Source organism: Astyanax mexicanus, chromosome 21, assembly GCF_023375975.1.
Source record: "Astyanax mexicanus isolate ESR-SI-001 chromosome 21, AstMex3_surface, whole genome shotgun sequence".
NCBI classification, from domain to species: domain Eukaryota; kingdom Metazoa; phylum Chordata; class Actinopteri; order Characiformes; family Acestrorhamphidae; genus Astyanax; species Astyanax mexicanus.
The window spans coordinates 38,704,246-38,725,417 of record NC_064428.1 but is presented as its reverse complement, the minus strand read 5'-3'; the positions used below and the strand labels follow the sequence as shown (position 1 = coordinate 38,725,417).

The window sequence follows — 21,172 nt, the reverse complement described above, 5'->3', positions numbered from 1 at the left end:
ACACTCCACACAACACCCTACACACATTCCACACCACACATACCCCACACGAAACACACTCCACCCCACACATACCACACGCACTTCACACCCCACACTCCACACACACCCCACACGACACACAGTCCACTCCCCACACTCACTGCACACCACACATACCCCACACCACACACACACCCCACACCACACAAACTCCACAGCCCACACCACACACACCGCACACAGTCCACACCCCACACTACTCACACTCCACACCACACCCTACACACATTCCACACCACACATACCCCACACCACATACTCCACATCCCACCCCAAACACACTCCACTCCACACCCCACCCCACACACAACCAACACCACACCACACACTCTACACACCCCACACACTCCACACCCCACGTACTCCACACCACAAACACTTCAAACCACACACACTCCACAGCTCACATAGCCCACACCACACACTCCACCCCACACACACTTTATACCCCACATGACACACAAACTCCACAGCTCACATACCCCACACCACACACACTCCACCCCACACATACCACACACACTTCACACCCCACACCATACACACTCCACAGCACACATACCCCGCACCCCACACACTTCAAACCACACATACCCCACACCACACACACTCCACACCACACAAACCCCACACCACACTTTAAACCACACACTCCAAACCACACACACTCCACAGCTCACATAGCCCACACCACACACACTCCACCCCACACACAATTCATACCCCACACCACACACACTTTAAAACACACACACACACTCCACAGCTCACATACCCCACACCACACACACTCCACCCCACACACACCCCACACCACACACTCCACACCACACATACCCCATACCACACACTTTAAACCACACACACACTCCACAGCTCATATACCCCACACCACACGCACTCCACACCACACATACCCCACACTTCACACCCCACACCACACATACCCCACACTCTCCATACCACACACACACTCCACAGCTCACATTCCCCACACCATACACACTCCACCCCACACATACCCCACACCACACACACTCCACACCTGACACACACCCCACACTCCACCACACATACACCACACCACACACTCCACACCCCACACCATACCACGCATTCTACACACCCCACAAACTCCACACCCAACACACTCGACACCACACACACTCTACAGCCCACACCACAACCAGTTAGCAACACCTTTGCCACACCACACCACGCACTCCACACACCACACACGCCCCACATCACACACGCTCAACACCACACACACTCTACAACCCACACCACAACCAGTTAGCAGCACCTTAGCAACCACCTGGAAAATGTTGGCAACTGCCTAGCAATCACTTAGCAACCACTTTAGAAATTATAGCAACTGCCTAGCAACCAGTTAGCAACACCTTAGCAACCACCTGGAAAACGTTAGCAACTGCCTAGCAACAGCTTAGCAACCACTTTAGAAATGACAGCAACTGCCTAACAACCACTTAGCAACCACTTTAGAAATGATAGCAACGGCCTAGCAACCATGTGGAAAACGTTAGCAACTGCCTAGCAACCACTTTAGGAATTATAGCAACTGCCTAGCAACCATTTAGCAACCACTTGGAAAACGTTGGCAACTGCCTAGCAACCACTTAGCAACCACTTTAGAAATTTACATTTACATTTACATTTATGGTATTTAGCAGACGCCCTTATCCACAGCGACTTACAACAGTGCTTCAAAGTTACTTAAGATATCCAAAGCTAGTTTGTAGACTAGGATCAAGAGATACATAGAACTTAATCATGTTAAGAACCCTAGGAACCTTTTTTTATTTTTATTTTTTTTTAGTTTAGGAACTCTTTAAAAAGATGTGTCTTCAGTCGACGTTTGAAGACCGTGAGTGACTCTGCTGTTCTGACATCCAGTGGAAGTTCATTCCACCACCTTGGTGCAGCACAGAGAAGAGTCTGGATGTCTGTTTTCTGTGAGTTTTGAGTGATGGAGGTTCGAGCCGAGCCGTACTGGAAGCTCTAAGAGCTCTTGGTGCAGATCTGGCTTTGACCATCGCCATCAGGTATGAAGGTGCTGCTGGTCCGTTTTTTGCCTTGTAGGCCAGCGTCAGGGTTTTGAATCGGATGCGGGCGGCAACAGGAAGCCAGTGGAGGGAACGCAGCAAAGGAATCACATGACTGAACTTCGGAAGATTGAAGACGAGTCGTGCTGCCGCGTTCTGAATTAATTGTAGTGGTTTGGTGGCTCGCAGTGGAAGACCAGCCAGTAGAGAGTTGCAGTAGTCAAGTCTTGAGATGACAAGAGACTGCACAAGCACCTGAGTGGCTTCCTGAGACAGAAACGGTCGAATTCTTCGGATGTTGTACAGGAGAAATCTGCATGACCGAGAAATGATAGCAACTGCCTACCAACCACTTAGCAACAATATGGAAAAAGTTAGCAACTGCCTTGCAACCACTTAGCAACCACTTTAGAAATGATAGCAACTGCCTAGCAACCAGTTAGCAACACCTTAGCAACCACATGGAAAATGTTAGCAACTGCCTAGCAACCACTTAGCAACCACTTTAGAAATGATAGCAACTGCCTAGCAACCAGTTAGCAACACCTTAGCAACCACCTGAAAAATGTTAGCAACTGCCTAGCAACAGCTTAGCAACCGCTTAAGAAAGGACAACAACTGCCTAGCAACCACTTAGTAACCACGGGGAATACATTAGCAACTGCCTAGCAACCACTTAGCAACTACTTAGCAACCATGTGGAATACATTAGCAACTGCCTAGCAACAGTTTTTTTAGCATCTAACCAAACGTTTTTAGATTTCAGCGTTTTTGGTATTTAGCCTTTAGCAAATAGTTAACAGCATATCAACGACTCTTCACACTCTTCAGACAGAAACAGCTTAGCAACTGTTTTAACTTTTTAACTTTATTAGCGTTCTTTTCCAAGCCAACTTAAAGTTCGTTCACGAACTTTGCCTTTTCTAGTTGTAATTGTAAATTTATTTGATTTTCCGTATTTTTAGAAATTATATTTTCAGTATTCAATATTGTGCTTTTCTTGGTTTCATATTAGGGTATTTGTTTGTCTATACTTATAGGCATATTCTGTAAGCAGTTTGATGTTATTGTTCATATTTTTACGTTTTATTTTTACAATTAAACCTGTTTTTTGAGTTTTTGATATAAATGGAGAAACTGTTTGATTGTCAGTTTTTCAGTTGAGTCCCACAGGGATCCATGTTGGAGCCTATAGAAATGATGTTATGTATATTTCTTATACGATGGCTTTTGACATGTTGGTTTATTTTGAAAACTTTTAATAAAATGTCTTTTTAATTTGTGTTTATGATTTCAGCTGTGATTTTCTCATGTAGGCAAAATAATGTGGCAAATAAAAAGTAAAAAAAAAGTCTGAATGCTAATCAAATTCTTGAATAAGTTTATAATGCTGGTGATGGTTACTCTTTAGTGTTGTTACCCATGTCAGCTCATAGGGGGCAGAGTTGTTTTAAAAAGGGAAAAGTTGGAGCTGGAGTTTCCCAGGATACCAAATATATCATTGAAGAAGGTATGACCGGTTCATAGGCTGAAAAATTCTACATTTACATGCATTGTTTCTCAAAATACGTTTTCTTTTTATTTATTTGTAGCCCCAGGACTTATTTCCAAATTGCATCGTTACCTTTTAGATGCCCCTTTATAACCTGTTGATACTGTTTAACAATTATTTTAGCAGTTCCCATTATAAGATATATGGCTTGATCTGATATTTTTGCTATTTATTGGAATTTTCAGAATAATTGTTATTTTGGGCAAAATCTTTGGATTTGGATAGATTTGGGTGGCCTGAATTTTGTCTGGATATGTCTGGGTGTCTTTACCAGACAAGATAAGCTCTAGATTATCATACATCTCATGCATATACTTTTTAAAGTTTGAGGATTCGAGGTCTTTTTTGTTGTAACCTTAAGAAGACTTCACAGAAATGAAACAGATGTTTTTTCAAATATGGTAAGAAATCTACAATGTCATCTATGTAGATGAATTTCATTTCCCACTCAGGCCTTATAACACATTTCCATCAGTTGTTAGGAGAAACCTGTAGCATTGTTTAAACCAAATGGGAGACGGTTGAATTCAAAAAGCCCAAAACAGGTAATTGAACAGGTATTTAACTGCAAGTTTGGACTTTTGGGCTGATTTTATAAATGATAAAGCAAACTTGAATTCTTTCTATTTTTATTAATACTATTTTTATTATTAGTAGTAGAGATATTAGTGCAATAGTAGTGTTAGCATTTTCTTTGTTCTTTATAATTACTTTTATTTATTTAGGTATTTATTTCATTCCCTTTATTGCAAATGTGTACATATCAATATTTCACATTTAGCTTGTTATTGTAAATATCCATTCCTTCATAAATGGGTTTGACCTTTGCTGCTATTAAAGCCAAAAATCCCACAGCTTCACAGATCTCTGTATTAAAACCTCTTATTTTACACAGCAGACTAAACAGCGCCCCCTGCTCTCAGTTCCCAAACTGCAGACAGAATCATCACCCCTCACTACTGCTTAAAGACACAGTAACCATAACAATAACAGCAGAATTATCACTTTAATGATCATCAGGATTGGTGGAGACGTTCATAAAGTAATCATTATTAATATTTAATTATGTATTAAATTATGAGTTTATATCTTCTGAATCCAGAGCGGTGATGGTAAGAAGGAGATGAGTTTCTGCTGCTGGGGTTTATTTCAGAGCTACAGAGGAAATGGCATCATTTACTGACCGTCAGCTGATCTGTGAGGAGGCCCATCTTCTAAAGTGAGAATATGCAAATGTGTGAAGCTCTGGAGGCTGATAGTGATCTTTGTTCAGATGTTGTTTAATCGAGTAAACAGTTGTAACCAAGCAACAGGACACAAGTACAGGCCCTCGTGCACCAGAACACAAGAACAGGCCCTCATGCACCAGAACACAAGAACAGGCCCTCGTGCAGCAGGACGCAAGAACAGGCCCTCGTGCAGCAGGACACAAGTACAGGCCCTCGTGCAGCAGGACACAAGTACAGGCCCTCGTGCACCAGGACACAAGTACAGGCCCTTGTGCAGTAGGACACAAGTACAGGCCCTCGTGCACCAGGACACAAGTGCAGGCCCTAGTGCACCAGGACACAAGTACAGGCCCTCGTGCAGCAGGACACAAGTACAGGCCCTCGTGCAGCAGGACACAAGTACAGGCCCTCGTGCACCAGGACACAAGTACAGGCCCTTGTGCAGTAGGACACAAGTACAGGCCCTCGTGCACCAGGACACAAGTACAGGCCCTCATGCACCAGGACACAAGTGCAGGCCCTTGTGCACCAGGACACAAGAACAGGCCCTCGTGCAGCAGGACACAAGTACAGGCCCTAGTGCACCAGGACACAAGTACAGGCCCTCGTGCAGCAGGACTGTCAGTAGCAGTAGATTCAGGTTAAAAGTAGTTTGCATGGTTTCTGATCGGTATCAGTAGTGGTAAATGTGTTTTTATAGTAGTTTTATTATATTTATTATATAGTTTTAAAAGGCAAATACTGAACATGTTACCCTTTAATTCCAGTAATAAGTAGTTAGTAAAAAGCTACTGAACTGAACTGAGTTAAATGAGTTTGCAGAGCAGTACCAACTTATTACTGTGTGCATTTAGTTTGACAGTTCTGTAAACAGGAAGTAGAGACAGTATTATTTATATATATATATACGAATGCAGAACTGGAATAAACCACAAGCTATATCAGCTTTAACTTCAGTGCAGTTTCTTCAGTCTTCACCCACTGTTCTGCTGTAGACGATGCTCAGTTCAGAGAGGTAAAAACATTTCAATTTCTTTATATCTTTATATATTTATAGCAATATCTAAAAGTTTACTGAACTGTAAAACTGTAGAAAATCAATCATAAAAGTAGCCTGTGAACTGAATCTGCTCAAATATTCCTATTTCTAGTTTAATACTGGTTGAGATGGATCAGTTTTGATTGTAATGCAGAAATGATTTCTATAATGTCATGTACACTCTATATATGCATATATACAGTGCTCTGTATTGTTTTGTGTTTTATATTGTTTTATTTTTAAGTAAAATAAACTTTAATGATTGTTTGATGTTGTGCAGGCTGATGATGTCACTTCCTCTGGTGTTTCTGCTGATGGTTCTTGGTGAGTCAGAAGATTCTACTGTAACTCCATCACTGAAACATCTGACTTTATCTCCCTCACTGTTCTCTTTCATCATGACTGTAGTGATTCACTGCTGAACTGATCATTAAACTGTTCTGGACTAGAACTAGACTCTCTCTAGAACTCCAGGAACCTCAGAGCTCTTCTCTCTTTATGTTTTTCTCTCAGAATCAGATCAGTGTTGTTCAGTAGCTGCTGGAGTTTCTGACTGTCTGATAATCTCCAGCCTCAGTAATCAGATCTTTACTGCATCTTATGTTTCAGGAGCTTCTGGAGCAGAGTGGAGTATGAATTACATCCAGGAGGAAATATGTGCTTTAAATGGATCTACAGTGTTTATGAACGGGACTTTTACACATCCAGAACATCTTAGAGTCACACAGAAGTTTTGGGTCATAGATGCAGTTCCAAAGCAAGAGCCACCTGATCTGAGTACAGTCCCAGGTTACTCAGGCAGGGTTGAGTATTTTGATGATAAAAATAATAACTTCGCCCTCAAACTGAGTAACGTAATGAAGAAGGATGAACATGAGTACTGCTTCAGAGTCTTAACAGATGTAGAAGATCAGAAATGAATGAGAACACCTGGAATAAAACTCAATGTTACAGGTAAGTTAAAGCAGAACTTTTCAATGTTTTCATGTTTTAATAAATCACTTTGCTGATCTGATGATTCTCAAATGATCTCAGAGCTCCATGTAGAATCTCCTGGAGAAGTAACAGAAGGAGAATGAGCAGTTCTGACGTGTAAAACCACCTGCAGTCTGACTGATCCAACATTTATCTGGTACAAAGATGGACGTCCTTTAACCACAGAGATGATCCAGAAGAATCAGCAGCTCCACCTGCAGACAGTCAGCAGTGAGGATGCAGGCAGTTATAGCTGTGCTGTAAGAGGATCTGAACATCTCCCCTCTACTGCTCAAACTCTCAGAGTCAGACGTGAGTAAAGTTCTCATTCTTCTCTAAACTCTGGGAATGGTTGAACCACACAGTGATATTAGAGATTAGCAAGAAACGCTAAAGTCAGATCTGTCTCTAGATCCTCCAAGGAGCGTCTCAGTGTCCATCAGTCCCTCTGGTGGAATAGTGGAGGGAAGTTCAGTGACTCTGAACTGCAGCAGTGATGGAGACCCACCTGTGGAGATCTACACCTGGTTTAAAGATGGTGGAGACTCACCCTCAGCAGATCAGATCAGATCTGCAGTTTGGATCACAGTGGGAGGAGGAGGAAGATTTCTTCTTCTTCTTCTCTTTATTTTGATCTTAATCTTCATCTCCAGGTCAGTAGAATTTAGTAGAACATGGTAGAACTTCATTTGGTTTATAGCATTGTGTTAAACACTGTAAGTGTTCTGTTGTTTCAGGATGAAGAAGAGAGATGCTGGATCTGATCAGGATGGATCAGATCAGGTAAAATATCCAGCAGAACACAATCCATCATATTTCAGTGATGTTTCTATTCAGTCTTCAGTAAATAAGATGTTTAGTATCTTTATAATGAATGATCTTCTTCAGGATGACGTCCAGTACGCCACCGTTACTCACAGCAGATCCAGACCTGTAGAGACTGCAGGTGATGCTTCCTCTGGAGCTCCTGATCATGATGATGATGTTCAGTATGCTACAGTCAGGACTGGTAGAAAACCTGATGTTGTGATCAGATCTGACCAGCAGGAGGAGATTCAGTACGCCAGTGTTACATTCCACCATCACGCTGATGCTGCTGCTACTGGGTGAGTGTTGCCAACACATTATGACCTGAATTGAAAACTACTAGGATAGTGTTTCTCAATCCTGGTCTTGGATGCCCATTGTCCTAAACATTGTAGTGTTTTACCTGCTGTTACGCCCACTTTAACTCAGTTAGAAATTGGGTTGCAGGAGTAGCAGTTCTAGTAAGGACCTCCAATCTGGGAATCCCTAGGCGTTCCCATGCCAAAGTGGACAAAGTAAAGATCTAGTCTCTCCACTTGGTCCTTGGACATGCTAGGAGGAACACCTCCTTAAGGAGGCACCCTGGTGGCATCATCATCACCATTTGATTCTCAGCCCATAACTAAGGCCAACCCCAGCCACCCTTCAGAGGAAACTCATTTCGGCCGCTTGTATTTGCAACCTCGTTCATTGAGTCATGACCCATTATTGCTCATGACCATAGATGAGAGTAGGAATGAAGATAGACTGGTAGATTTAGAGCTTTGCTTTTTTGCTTAGCCCCTTTTCGTCACAAATGTGCGGTAAACCGATTGTCCGGCCAATCTTGTGCTTTATCCTTTCGTCACTTGTAAACATGACCTCAAGATACTTAAACTCCTTCACTTGGGGCAAGAACCTATTCCCCACCTGGAGTAGACAGTCCATCGGTTTCCTACTGAGAACCATGGCCTCTGCTTTAGAGTGCTAATCCTCATCCCTGCTGCTTTACACTCAGCTGTGAACCAATGCAATGAGCGATTCAGGTCGCAGGATAATGATGCCAGCAGGACCATATCATTCGCAAAAAGCAGCCATGCAATTCTCTGGCCACCAAACTGCAGACCCTCCCTCCCTTGATATCCTATCCATGAAAATCTTGAACAGTATTGAAGACGAGGGGCAGCCCTGGTGGAGGCCTACACCCACCGGAAACAGGTCTGACAGACTACCGAGAACCCCGTACTCAACTCTTGCTTTGGGCATACAGGGATCGTATGGCCCTGAGCAGTGACCCCCTCACCCCGCATTTCCTCAGCAGCTCCTACAGAATATCCCTTGGTACCCGGTAATACACCTTCTCCAAATCCACAAAACACAAGTGGACAGGATAGTTGTACTCCCAGGCCCCCTCCAGGATCTCTGCTAAAGTAAAGAGCTGGTCCATTGTTCCACGACCAGGACGGAATCCGCATTGTTCCTCTTCAATCAGAGGTTCGATAATCGTCCAAATCCTCTTTTCCAGCACCTTCCAGTAGACTTTTCTCAGAGGCTGAGCAGCGTGATGCTACATACAGTGGCATCAAGTATTCATACCCCTTGAACTTTTCCACATTTTGTCACCTTGCTATTCAATTCAATTCAATTCAATTTTATTTCTATAGCGCTTTTTACAAACAAGGTTGTCACAAAGCCGCTTTACAGGAAAAACAGCTCCACGCCTCTTATGAGCAGCACCACAGAGATGCCAATTTTATGGTGACACAGTGGCAAGAAAAAACTCCCTTTAAGAGGAAGAAACCTTGGAAGGAACCAAGACTCAGTCCGAGGAACCCATCCTACTCGGGTCGACCCGCTCAGTACAAACAAATAACAAACAACAAACAAATAACAGAACAAAACAACAGTACAGAGAATAAATGTGGGTAACTATGGGTAATATAACAGGTACTAATTTATGAATATAAAAATATGATGGGCACAAACTATGCTACCACAAACTTCTAGAGATTTTAATCCCATCATCAACTCTGACCAGCTTCCTAAATCTGTCAATGCTGAAGAAAAAAGCTTATCCCCACAGCATGATGCTGCCACCACCATGTTTCACAGTAGGGGATGGATGGTGTGTTCAGGGTGATGAGCAGTGTCACATTTCCTCCCCAGATAGTGGTTTGCATTTAGGCCAGAAAGTTCAACTTCCGTCTCATCTGACCACAGAACTTCCTTCAACATGTTTTCCTTTTCTAAACACTCCTCCATAAAGGCCATATTTGTGAAGTGCATGACTTATGATAGTTGTTCTGTATACAAATTCTCCCGCCTGAGTTGTGGATCTCTGCAGCTCCTCCAGAGTGACCATGGGTCTCTTGTCTGCTTCTCTGATCAGTGCTCTTCTTGCTGAATCAGTCAGTTTGGGAGGATTGTGGTCATGTCTTGGTAGGTTTGCAGGTGTAGAATACATCTTTCATTTTTGAATGATGGATTAAACAGTGCTTCTTGGAATTCTCAAAGCTTGGGATGTGTTTTTATAACCTATCTCTGCTTTAAACTTCTTCTCCACTACTTTATTTCTGACCTGTCTGGTGAGTTCCTTGGTCTTCAGGATGCTGCTTATTCACTAGTGTACTTTTAGTTTTAATAGTTACAGAGTTCTCTGCGTCTCTGTGTCTTTTTCTAGTTATTATGATGATGAAAGTGTGAATGTGCTGTAAGTGTTAATTGTGTAAATGCTGCTTCAGTAGAGAGTAGCCGCAGTAACGCCATTTGTTCCTGCTTTACTACTTCTCATCATTTTTCTTCCCCTCTTTTTTAAACAATATATGATTTTTTTCAAGTTATATTACAATATACATAGATACAACATACTTAGATATGTATATAATATACAAGGGTCATTAATATTGGATCTGCTTGTAAAACAGTTAGGTAGAAAGTGTGTATTTATGTCATAATATTTATAATTTCCATTGTTTTATAGGTCCAAGGCTCAGAGAATGGAAGATCCTTCAGCGGTGACCTATGGCACAGTGTATAATTAGAGATTATAAGTGAGAAAGAGGAAGAAACAGAGCACTATCTTCTTACTATTCTTCTCAATTCTTCTTCTTTAATGTTTCATCTTCAGTTTATTGACCTCTAGCATTCTCTTATCTTGTCTTAATGAAGAACTCCAGAGTTTAAGAGAGAGACGCCAAGAGACGACCAGAGTTTCTCTAGTTTTCTGTAGTTTTAATCTGTTGGTGTTGATTTATAAGATACTGAGATTCTCAGCAGTCTTTTTGAAACATGATGTGCAGATATTATTCATTTGAACTTTTTAAAATTTAAAAATAAAACTCTGAAAAAAACATAAAGATTGTTGTACATTGAGCTCTAAAAAATGTGAACACTTAAAACAAGCACAGCCCCAATTGCACAGTATAACAAAGCTGGTATAGAAACAGAAGTTTTAATTTATACAAATATTCATACATATTTAATTACATGTGCAAGTGTACACATTATGACACATCTGTAACAAAAGTAAAACCATTAAAAGCATTGACACACATTTGTACTTAAATCACTACATTAAATCACTAAATCTGTAACAGTGTGTACTTCACCAGTAGTTACACTGTTATTACAGGGATTGTTAATGTGTAACTACACAGTTATTACAGACACTTGTAACTAAAGTACTGAAATAAAATGTTCAGTAAACTGAACTTGTGTGTATATTTCATGACATTCTTCAAGTACATGACAGCAAATGTATTTTTGCAGCACTATCACAAATCACTTTCAACAGTAAGGTTCCAGTTTCTAGTAGAAATGATTCTCTGGATAGCAGAGACAGTTACTCCAGCAAAAGCAGAATAAACTCTTTATAATATCCTTGATGCTGAGAAAACTATTCCAGGTGACTCTCCCTCATGAAGATACTGAGATTAAAAAAACAGATCTGAACTCAAACAAACATCTGATACTTATTTAGGAGAATAATACATAGTAGAAAATAGATTCTGGTTTGTTTAACACATTTTGTACATTAAATAATTCAGCATATGTTCCTGTATAACTTTGATATAGTCTTCAATATTAAATTTAAAATGTAAAAAAAAAAACATAAAAAGAAAGAAACACATTGAACAACATTTGACTGTTACTGAAAAAACAAATTCTATAAAAATCATGTTAATTTGCAATGTTATATATCTAATGTATATATATATATATATATATGTATATATATATATATATATATATATATATATATATATATATATACATATATATATATATATATATATATATATATATATATATATATATGTGTGTGTATATATATTATCTGTCTGCAGTTTTTGAATGAACAGGAGGAGGGCGCGGTTTCTGTACTACATTAAAAGGTCAATGAATAGTTGTCCTACTGCAAAACATAATTAATTCTCTATTATTTTTTAAAATAATAATTCTACTATAAATATTTATAAGTAAACAAAATAATTTACAAATTAAAAAAGTACGTGTTTTTATTACAATTCAAAAGCAAATTTACAACAAAAACACAACATAACCTAAGAATTTACAGATGAAAAAATAAAATAAAATATATATAGAGAGACCACTTAAAATGTATGAAATTCTTTAATTTTACCGAATTAAAAACCTCTGGAATATAATCAAGAGGAAGATGGATGATCACAAGCCATCAAACCACCAAACTGAACTGCTTGAATTTTTACACCAGTTGAAAATCAGCATAAAGTTATCCAAAAGCAGTGTGTAAGACTGGTGGAGGAGAACATGATGCCAAGATGCATGAAAAAAACTGTGATTAAAAACCAGGGTTATTCCACCAAATATTGATTTCTAAACTCTTAAAACTTTATGAATATAAACTTGTTTTCTTTGCATTATTTGAGGTCTGAAAGCTCTGCATCTTTTTTGTTGTTATTTCAGTTATTTCTCATTTTCAGTAAATAAACGCACTAAATGACAGTATGATTATTAGGAATTTGGGAGAAATGTTGTCTGTAGTTTATAGAATATAGCTGTATGAATAGAATATGCAGTATATTGTATAAAACAAAAAGGACATAATTATTTTAGAAGCATTTACACACTGTGTTTGGTCCAGCTGTTTTTAATGTTGTGGTTGGCAATGGTCTCAGTGTTGCTTCCTCGAATCCTACAAAAAATATCAAAAAGCAGGTACAGTCTGTACAGTTAAACTGAAGTAAAATGAGTGATGTGTTAGAAATATTTTGGAAAAAGTTAACAAATGGCGATTAATAAATGATTGATTTAATTTTTGGTTTCTACAAGGTTGAAAAGTGTCTGCTAACGTGTAACTCACTGGAACGTTCTCGTAGTCTAGAATATCATCATCATCATTATCATCATTATTATCATCATTATGAGGAGGACGGGCATTGCGCACGACATTCTGTAAAACAGAGAAAATGAAGAGAACATTAGAAAAAGTAAGAAAGAAACCTATACCACCAACCACCAGCAGAGGGCCTGGAGTACTGCAGTAGAAGAGCTGGTGGATATTGGCAAAAAACTCAAAGTCCCAGAATCCCCAGCAGTAATCAACACTGACCAGGCACTGGCCTAATTCTCTGTCGCACCTTTGTAGGGAGGTGACATATACCAGTGAGTAAAAGAGAAAAAAGATTAAAGAAAAAATGGAAATCTGACAAGAAATCCAAAAACTAAATAAAATATAAATCATATTCTATTTTAATTTGCTAATTTGGTTTGACATTTTGGTATGCTTCACAGCCTTTTCTCCTCTTACAGGTTTTCCTTTCTGTGTTTAGCAACATTCCATGATCACACAGTGACATAAAAAATACATTAAAAACTAATTTGCTGAATATCATCACAGTCCAATGAAAAACAAGTATTTAAATTTTTGTTGATTTTTCGTTTACTTCATAATTTGAACAGACAAACTGTCCCTTACACTGTGCCAACATTTCTTGATGAATGGACCAATAGAAATACTTCAAATTGACTTGTAATAAACTCATTTTACATTGACTTCCATTGAAAGTTTAGAGGGTTTTTTCTCTCTCCTGTAAAGTTGCTGTTTTGTACAGATACTTGTTTTTCATTGGACAGTGATGATATATAGATATATAAGTTGAATAGTAAAATCTTACTGCATAGATTTGTTCATCCACGTTTCCAGCCTGCCTCTTTCTCCTGCTCCTGAAAAGAAAATATATGTAATATTGATCATGGACTTATTATGTCATATACACTGCACTACACTACAGTCGTTCTTAAACTGTGATACTGTGGTACCATTGGTGGTTTGTTAAGCCACTAAAGTGGTACAACATCACCAAAAAGATGTTTTAATGTATCAAAAACTAAACATATGTATATATATATATTCTGGAGTTTTGCTAGTTTATCTTGGCAACAGAAAACACAGGAGCTCCACTGACTGAAAACAACCTAGACAGATGCCAACAGTCAGACGTCCATCGCTATCTTTGCAGCACAACCCCAACATTTACATCAACAATAAACAGAATAGTAAATAAAATAACATTGCTGTTCCCGTAAATGAGCTGCTGGAGCTCCTTCACAGCGTCAACCAGCAGCTCAGTTTCCTCTGCTGAGAAGAGTTTGTTGAACATGTCCAGGTAGCTGCACCGTTACAATAGCAATCCACCAAAGCCAGAGCTCACCTGATCTACTCTTAAAGAGAATGATGAGCAACAGACACTCTGATTGGTTTATTTCACATTGCGCCCAAAATTAACCACACCCTTGATTAATTAAGAGAATTAATACATGACTTTTGCATGTTTCGAGTTGGGCAAAGTGTACTTTTCCTGTCATTACAATAGCAAAGACACACTAACACGACCTATATGAAGCTGAATTGCCTTTTTTGTCCATATTGTTCACCCCTAGTTTTCTTGCGTATGTCCCTATGGATGACTTTTAAGAGGTACTGTATATTAATTTTTAGGTTGATTTTAAAGGGTAAATGGACTAAAATCTTCACAAATTCTTACTCAATACTTCAATTAAAATGATAAAATTCTCACCTCATGCAGAAACACACAGTGATAAATGTGATTGCAAGCCCACAAACTCCACCAGCTCCAACAGCTCCATATAGAATCAAGGATTGATCTGATGGCATAAAGACAACAGAGCAATAAAACTCAAACCCTGAAACAAATATTTATCCAGAAACTGTAAGAAGTAGATTTATAAAAATAATCATATATATAATGAAAAAAAAACAACTTACTGTAATTCTTCAGAATGTCTGAAACCACTGAAACAGCAGCTGATCTCTGAGCTCCATGTTGGTTCTGAGCCTGGCAGTAGTAGAATCCACTCTGTAGAGGAACATAACTGTGTCCAGATCCTACAGGTGAGCTTCTACCTTCTTTAAACCAGGTGTAGATCTCCACAGGTGGGTTAGCATCACTGCTACAGGTCAGATTTACCATTTCACCAGAGGAACTGTTGGACACTGAGACGTCCCTTGGAGGATCTAAAGCAAACAGGTAAGAAGGAAATGAATCATGGTGAATTGTGAAGAAAATCATCAAATGGAATATATTAAAACATCATCAACGTACACAGAACATTTAAAGACACAGCAGTGGATCTTCTCTCTCCGAGTTCATTACGACTCTGGCATGTGTATTCTCCACTGTCCTCAGAGCTGATGTTGGGAATGCTGTAGGTTCCTCCTATTCCTACTGATGATGATCCTTTAAACCAGGTGTAGATCTCCACAGGTGGGTCTCCATCACTGCTGCAGGTCAGAGTCACTGAACTTCCCTCCACTATTCCACCAGAGGGACTGATGGACACTGAGACGTTCTTTGGAGGATCTAGAGACAGATCTGACTTTAGCGTTTCTTGCTAATCTCTAATATCACTGTGTGGTTCAACCATTCCCAGAGAAGAATGAGAACGTTACTCACATCTGACTCTGAGAGTTTGAGCAGTAGAGGGGAGATGTTCAGATCCTCTCACAGCACAGCTATAACTGCCTGCATCCTCACTGCTGACTGTCTGCAGGTGGAGCTGCTGATTCTTCTGGATCATCTCTGTGGTTAAAGGACGTCCATCTTTGTACCAGATGAATGTTGGATCAGTCAGACTGCAGGTGGTTTTACACGTCAGAACTGCTGATTCTCCTTCTGTTACTTCTCCAGGAGATTCTACATGGAGCTCTGAGATAATGAAAAACCATCAGATCAGGAAAGAAAAGCTAAAACATAAAGGTTTAAAGAACAAGAATTGTACAGAAGTTGGACAATGAAACTGAAACACCTGTCATTTTAGTGTGGGATTTTAGGTTTCATGGCTAATTTGGAGCAGCCTGGTGTTCAATCTTCATTAATTGCACATTATTGCACCAGTAAGAGCAGAGTGTGAAGCAGAGTGTGAAGGTTCAATTATCAGGGTAAGTGCACAGTTCTGCTCTAAATATTACAATGCACACAACATTATGGGAGACATACCAGAGAGGACAAATTGTTGGTGCACGTCTTGCTGGAGCATCTGTGACCAAGACAACAAGTCTTTCTGATGCATCAAGAGCCACGGTATCCAGGGTAATGTCAACATACCACCAAGAAGGACCAACCACATCCAACAGGATTAACTGTGGACGCTGTAAGAGGAAGCTGTCTGAAAGGGATGTTCGGGTGCTAACCCGGATTGTATCCAAAAAACATAAAACCACGGCTGATCAAATCACGCAGAATTCAATGTGCACCTCAACTCTCCTGTTTCCACCAGAACTATCTAGTAAAAATAGTTAAAAGTATTTTTTTCAGTATGAAACTTCTTCTGCTTGCCTTAATAATTACTGTAATCAACCTATAAAATGAAAATGGTTCATCTCTCACATATTTGCAAAATTAGCTGTTCTCCTTAATCTAGCTTTCTTTCCCAAAAGCACTACCAGTGAATGGGAGAAATACGACCATATTGGTTGTACAGTTTTTGGATTGAATTGTATTGTAATTTGAATTGTTGGGTTGTATTTTTTTGGATTGAAATGATTGACCTATATGGTCATTTCTTCAGGAGATGTTAGATCACATTTGCTAAAAAGGGTGCAATTAGTTTTTTTTTGGTGTTTTGTAAAAGCATCAATCAATTCATCAATCTAACATCTGATTGGGTCTTTCCTGGTTAAGAGTCACAGTGGGTCTGGTCTGGAACCCACCTATAACAATTCAATATTTTGAACCTAAATACCCTAAATATAGGTTGATAGTTCATTGGCACTATCAGGGGTCGGCAATTAACTTTACCCATGGGCCAGATATTTTCCAAGCCATTATGTGGAGGGCCACAAAAAAACTGTTTTGTAAAATGAAGTGTAATGAAGTGTAATGGGATGGAGTGCTACATACTAGTAGCTCTCCAGCCAAGAGGGTCGTTGAACCCAATTGCAGAACAGTTGATCTTAAAGCAGGTAAACCCAAGAAGAAAGGACAAAATAAATAAATAAATAAATAAACACACCCCTCCTCACGCGGGATCAAACCCGTGTCGCCAGGGTCGCAATCCAATAAACTACCACTGCCCTGGCTAGTGTCATGTCTGGTGCTGAAAGCATGTCTAAGTCTCCCACATCCAGCTCTACCTGCAATTCCCACAGGATTAACTACAATACCCAGGACGCACCACTCAAGGACACAAAACACACTCCCGATCACATGACGCATCACCACCAGGAAGTCCCGAGTACTGATTTCCCTCAGTATATAAGGACCATGCTCACGCTCACACCTCGCCGAGTATCTGTTTGGTAAATCCTACAGTACGAAGCGTTTCTCTTGCCCTTGTCTATTTCCGTGTATGATCTTGTTTTTGTTTTCTACCGACATTGATTTTTGCCAGCTCCCTTGTGTTGGATTTTCATGTATGACCTGGACTGTTAATACTACCTTGGATTTTTGCCTACCCTGTGATACTGGCTGTCTGTGTATGAACTCTGGACTGTCTTCCGTTTATGGTATGGTTTCTCTACATTGTGTATCTCTGGTATTGACCTGGTTTCGTTGACTACCCCTGTCTGCTCTATTACTTTTAATAAAGTTATTTTATTGTATCTGCACCAGTCTCATTCCTGTCTGGCCCTGACAGCTAGTGAACTATTGGGACAGGGCCGGGAAAAAACGCCTTTATAAGGAGATAGGGTGCCCAAGAACGGTAGAAAAACGAGAACGGGCGGAAACTAAAGTCACAGGGGGAGGAATGTAAAAAAAAGCTCACCAGAGAAGCATTTTATTTTATTTATTTTATCTATTTATTTTTTAATTATCATTCATTATTGTTTATTATTATCATTTTGTTTGTTTGTTTTTTCTCAATTTTTTTCTTTTTCTGTGTTTCTCTTATAATTTCCTTGGAGGGAAAGTACTTTGTACAAGCCTCTTTTAGGCTTTTTTACTGTCCCCGCACAGTTATTTTGTTTGTTTGTTTGTTTCTTTGTTTATCAAATTATTTGATGTCACATTCTATCTGTGCAAAGAAAAAAAAAAATCACGGACCAGATGTTTTACCTATTGCCGGGTCTTACCTGTAACACGGAGCGTTACTCCTGGTCTTCCCAGAAATTTTTGCTTTTCTTTGTTTGTGATAATTCTGAGGCAGTACTCCTGTTCGTCCCTCTTCATTACGCTACTCAGTTTAAAGGAGACGTGATTCTGTTCATTAACTGAATACTCAACCCTGCCGGAGTAATCAGACGCTGTTCGCAGATCAGGCCAACTCAAAATGGTAAAGGAATCTCTGATCCAAAACGTCTCAGTCACTTTTAGACCTTCTGGGTGTTGAAAACGTCCAGTCATGGAAACTGTAGATCCTTTTACAGCACATATTTCCTGCTGGTCGTAAGTTACACTCCACTCTGTTCCAGAAGCTCCTGAAACATATGATGCAGTAAAGATCTCTAGTTATTTTACAACACTGAGCTGATTCTGAGTAAAAAGCTAACTCAGAACTAAAGTTAGCATGCCTAAATATAAAGAGTTAATTGCTTTTTAAAGCAACAGTTGAGTTTATAAAGAAAAGAATATGTGCATTGAGATGTTGCAAGTATAAAATAACAGTAGGATCTTCTAACTCACCCACAACCATCAGCAGAAACACCAGAAGAAGAGGAGGATGAAGAGGATGAAGAGGAGCCATCCTGAGTGAAGGTTTTTAGCTTAGTCTTTAATACCAACAGGTTTTCGGACTCTGGGCAAAAGTGAAAAACAGAAACACTCAATAGGAATCAAGAGGAAGATGGATGATCACAAGCCATCAAACCAAACTGAACTGCTTGAATTTTGCACCAGGAGTAAAGCAGCATAAAGTTATCCAAAAACAGTGTGTAAGACTGGTGGAGGAGGAGAACATGATGCCAAGATGCATGAAAAAAAAACTGTGATTAAAAACCACCAGGATTATTCCACCAAATATTGATTTCTGAACTCTTAAAACTTTATGAATATGAACTTGTTTTCGTTGCATTATTTGAGGCCTAAAAAGCTCTGCATCTTGTTTTTTTTTTGTTATTATTATTTATAGAATAAATCAACAATGTTCATTTTACTCAAACATAAACCTATAAATAGTAAAATCAGAGAAACTGATTCAGAAACTGAAGTGCTCTCTTTTTTTCTAGAGCTGAATGCACTATATAAAGTTCTATTATTTTAAAAATACTTGCTTTACAGAGAATAGACAAGCTCTTTAAGCCAGCGATGGATGCAAGCTGAAGTCACTGAGTGATCGTTTATTAAAATAAGGAGTTTGTATTGTCTAAGCAGTAGTCAATACATTATAAATATATTATTATATCACATCAAAGACTCAGTTTTAGAAGATATCCCATTATTAACTTTACAGAATAGCTTTAAATGTATTGAAATTGATCTGAAATATATATATTTGACGTGATCTTACCGTCTTGTAATGAGGGTCATCTCTGAATGTACAAATCTGAAGTAGTTTTTAAAGTGTCTCATTTCACTGTAGGGCTGATGATGTACTTTAACCCTATTAATATACTCTTTCCTCTTACAGGAAGCATGTGACCTTCTCGGCAGCAGCCAGTGACACGCTGATTTATCTACCAACTCTGAGACTGTGGCACTTTCATTTCCTCATTTCAGTGTTTTGATGGTTCCCTGGAGACAACGGTCTGCTGCCCATCTTCCTCTGCTGCTGGATTCATCAATGATTTCTGATGTTTTAGATTAGCACATGATCAGGAGTAACATGCTCATAATAAATACTTTATTTATCAGAATTAAACATCAGAATTAGGGTTTGGTTTTAGGTTTAAGGCCAATGTTAAAGTCAAGATTATAGCCTGGGTGAAGGTCATGGTTTAGGGTTGAGATTATGGTTAGGATTGGCATTAGAACCAGGAAGAGGGTTAGGGTTTGGGAACCAGGAGGGGTTGAGATTATGATTAAGATTGACATTAGAGCCAGGAAGGGTTGAGATTATGCTTATCATTGGTATTAGAGCCAGGAAGAAGGTTAGGGTTTGGGTTGAGGTTATGGTTAAAATTGGGATTAGAAGCAGGAAGAGGTTTAGGGTTTGGGTTGAGGTTATGGTTAAAATTGGGATTAGAGCCAGGAAGGTTTGAGATTATGTTTAATATTGGGATTAGAGCCAGGAAGGGTTAAGATTATGGTTAAGATTGGCATTAGAACTAGGAAGAGGGTTAGGGTTTGGGTACAAGGAAGGGTTGAGATTATGGTTAAGATTGGGATTAGAGCCAGGAAGAGGGTTAGGGTTTGGGTTGAGGTTATGGTTAAAATTGGGATTAGAGCCAGGAAGGGTTGAGATTATGGTTAAGATTGGGATTAGAGCCAGGAAGGGTTAAGATTATGGTTAAAATCGAGATTAGAACCAGGAAGAGGGTTAGGGTTTGGGTTGAGTTTATGGTTAAAATTGGGATTATAGCCAGGAAGGGTTGAGATTATGGTTAAAATTCACATTAGAGCAAGGAAGGGTTGATATTATGCTTAACATTGGTATTAGAGCCAGGAAGAGGGTTAGGGTTTGGGTTGAGGTTATGGTTAAATTAGGATTAGAGCCAGGAAGGGATGAGATTATAATTAAAATGAGATTAGAAATAGGAAGAGGGTTAAGATTTGTGTTAAAGTTATGGATGAGATTGGGATTAAAGCCAGGAAGAGGGTTTAGGGTTAGGGTTACGGTTATGGTTAAGACCTGGATTAAAGCCAGGATGAGAAATAGGTCTGAGTTTTTGGGTTGAGGTTAAATGTAGCCCCAAGAATATGGTCAATCTGAAGCCCAGGTTTTTGGTTGAAGCCCAATGTATGATCAGGATGAGGGTTAAGTTTATGGAATTGCTTGGTTTAGGCCAGGATTACATCCAGGGTTAGGGATAGGGATGTGATTGGTTTATGCCAGGATTATGTACAGTGTGAGGGTTAAGGATTCACTTGGTTTAGGTCAGGAT

General features: G+C 39.4%; 2 protein-coding genes across 2 annotated transcripts in view; both read right to left on the bottom strand.

Moving 5' to 3' along the window:
- Positions 1–21,172, bottom strand: part of LOC111196728 (B-cell receptor CD22-like) — a 103,208-nt gene that overhangs the window by 57,110 nt on the left and 24,926 nt on the right. The window contains exon 5 of the mRNA XM_049469525.1: positions 15,297–15,554. Within this exon, the coding sequence (XP_049325482.1) occupies positions 15,297–15,554 (258 nt within the window). The remainder of the gene's footprint in view (positions 1–15,296; positions 15,555–21,172) is intronic.
- LOC111196729 (uncharacterized) lies at positions 12,853–15,313 on the bottom strand. Its single transcript, XM_049469945.1, has 4 exons — positions 14,960–15,313; positions 14,751–14,838; positions 13,848–13,896; positions 12,853–13,123 (listed from the first exon to the last, which is right to left on the bottom strand). The coding sequence occupies exons 1-4, from the start codon at positions 15,261–15,263 to the stop codon at positions 12,878–12,880; spliced, it is 687 nt and encodes a 228-aa protein (XP_049325902.1). The 5' UTR covers positions 15,264–15,313; the 3' UTR covers positions 12,853–12,877.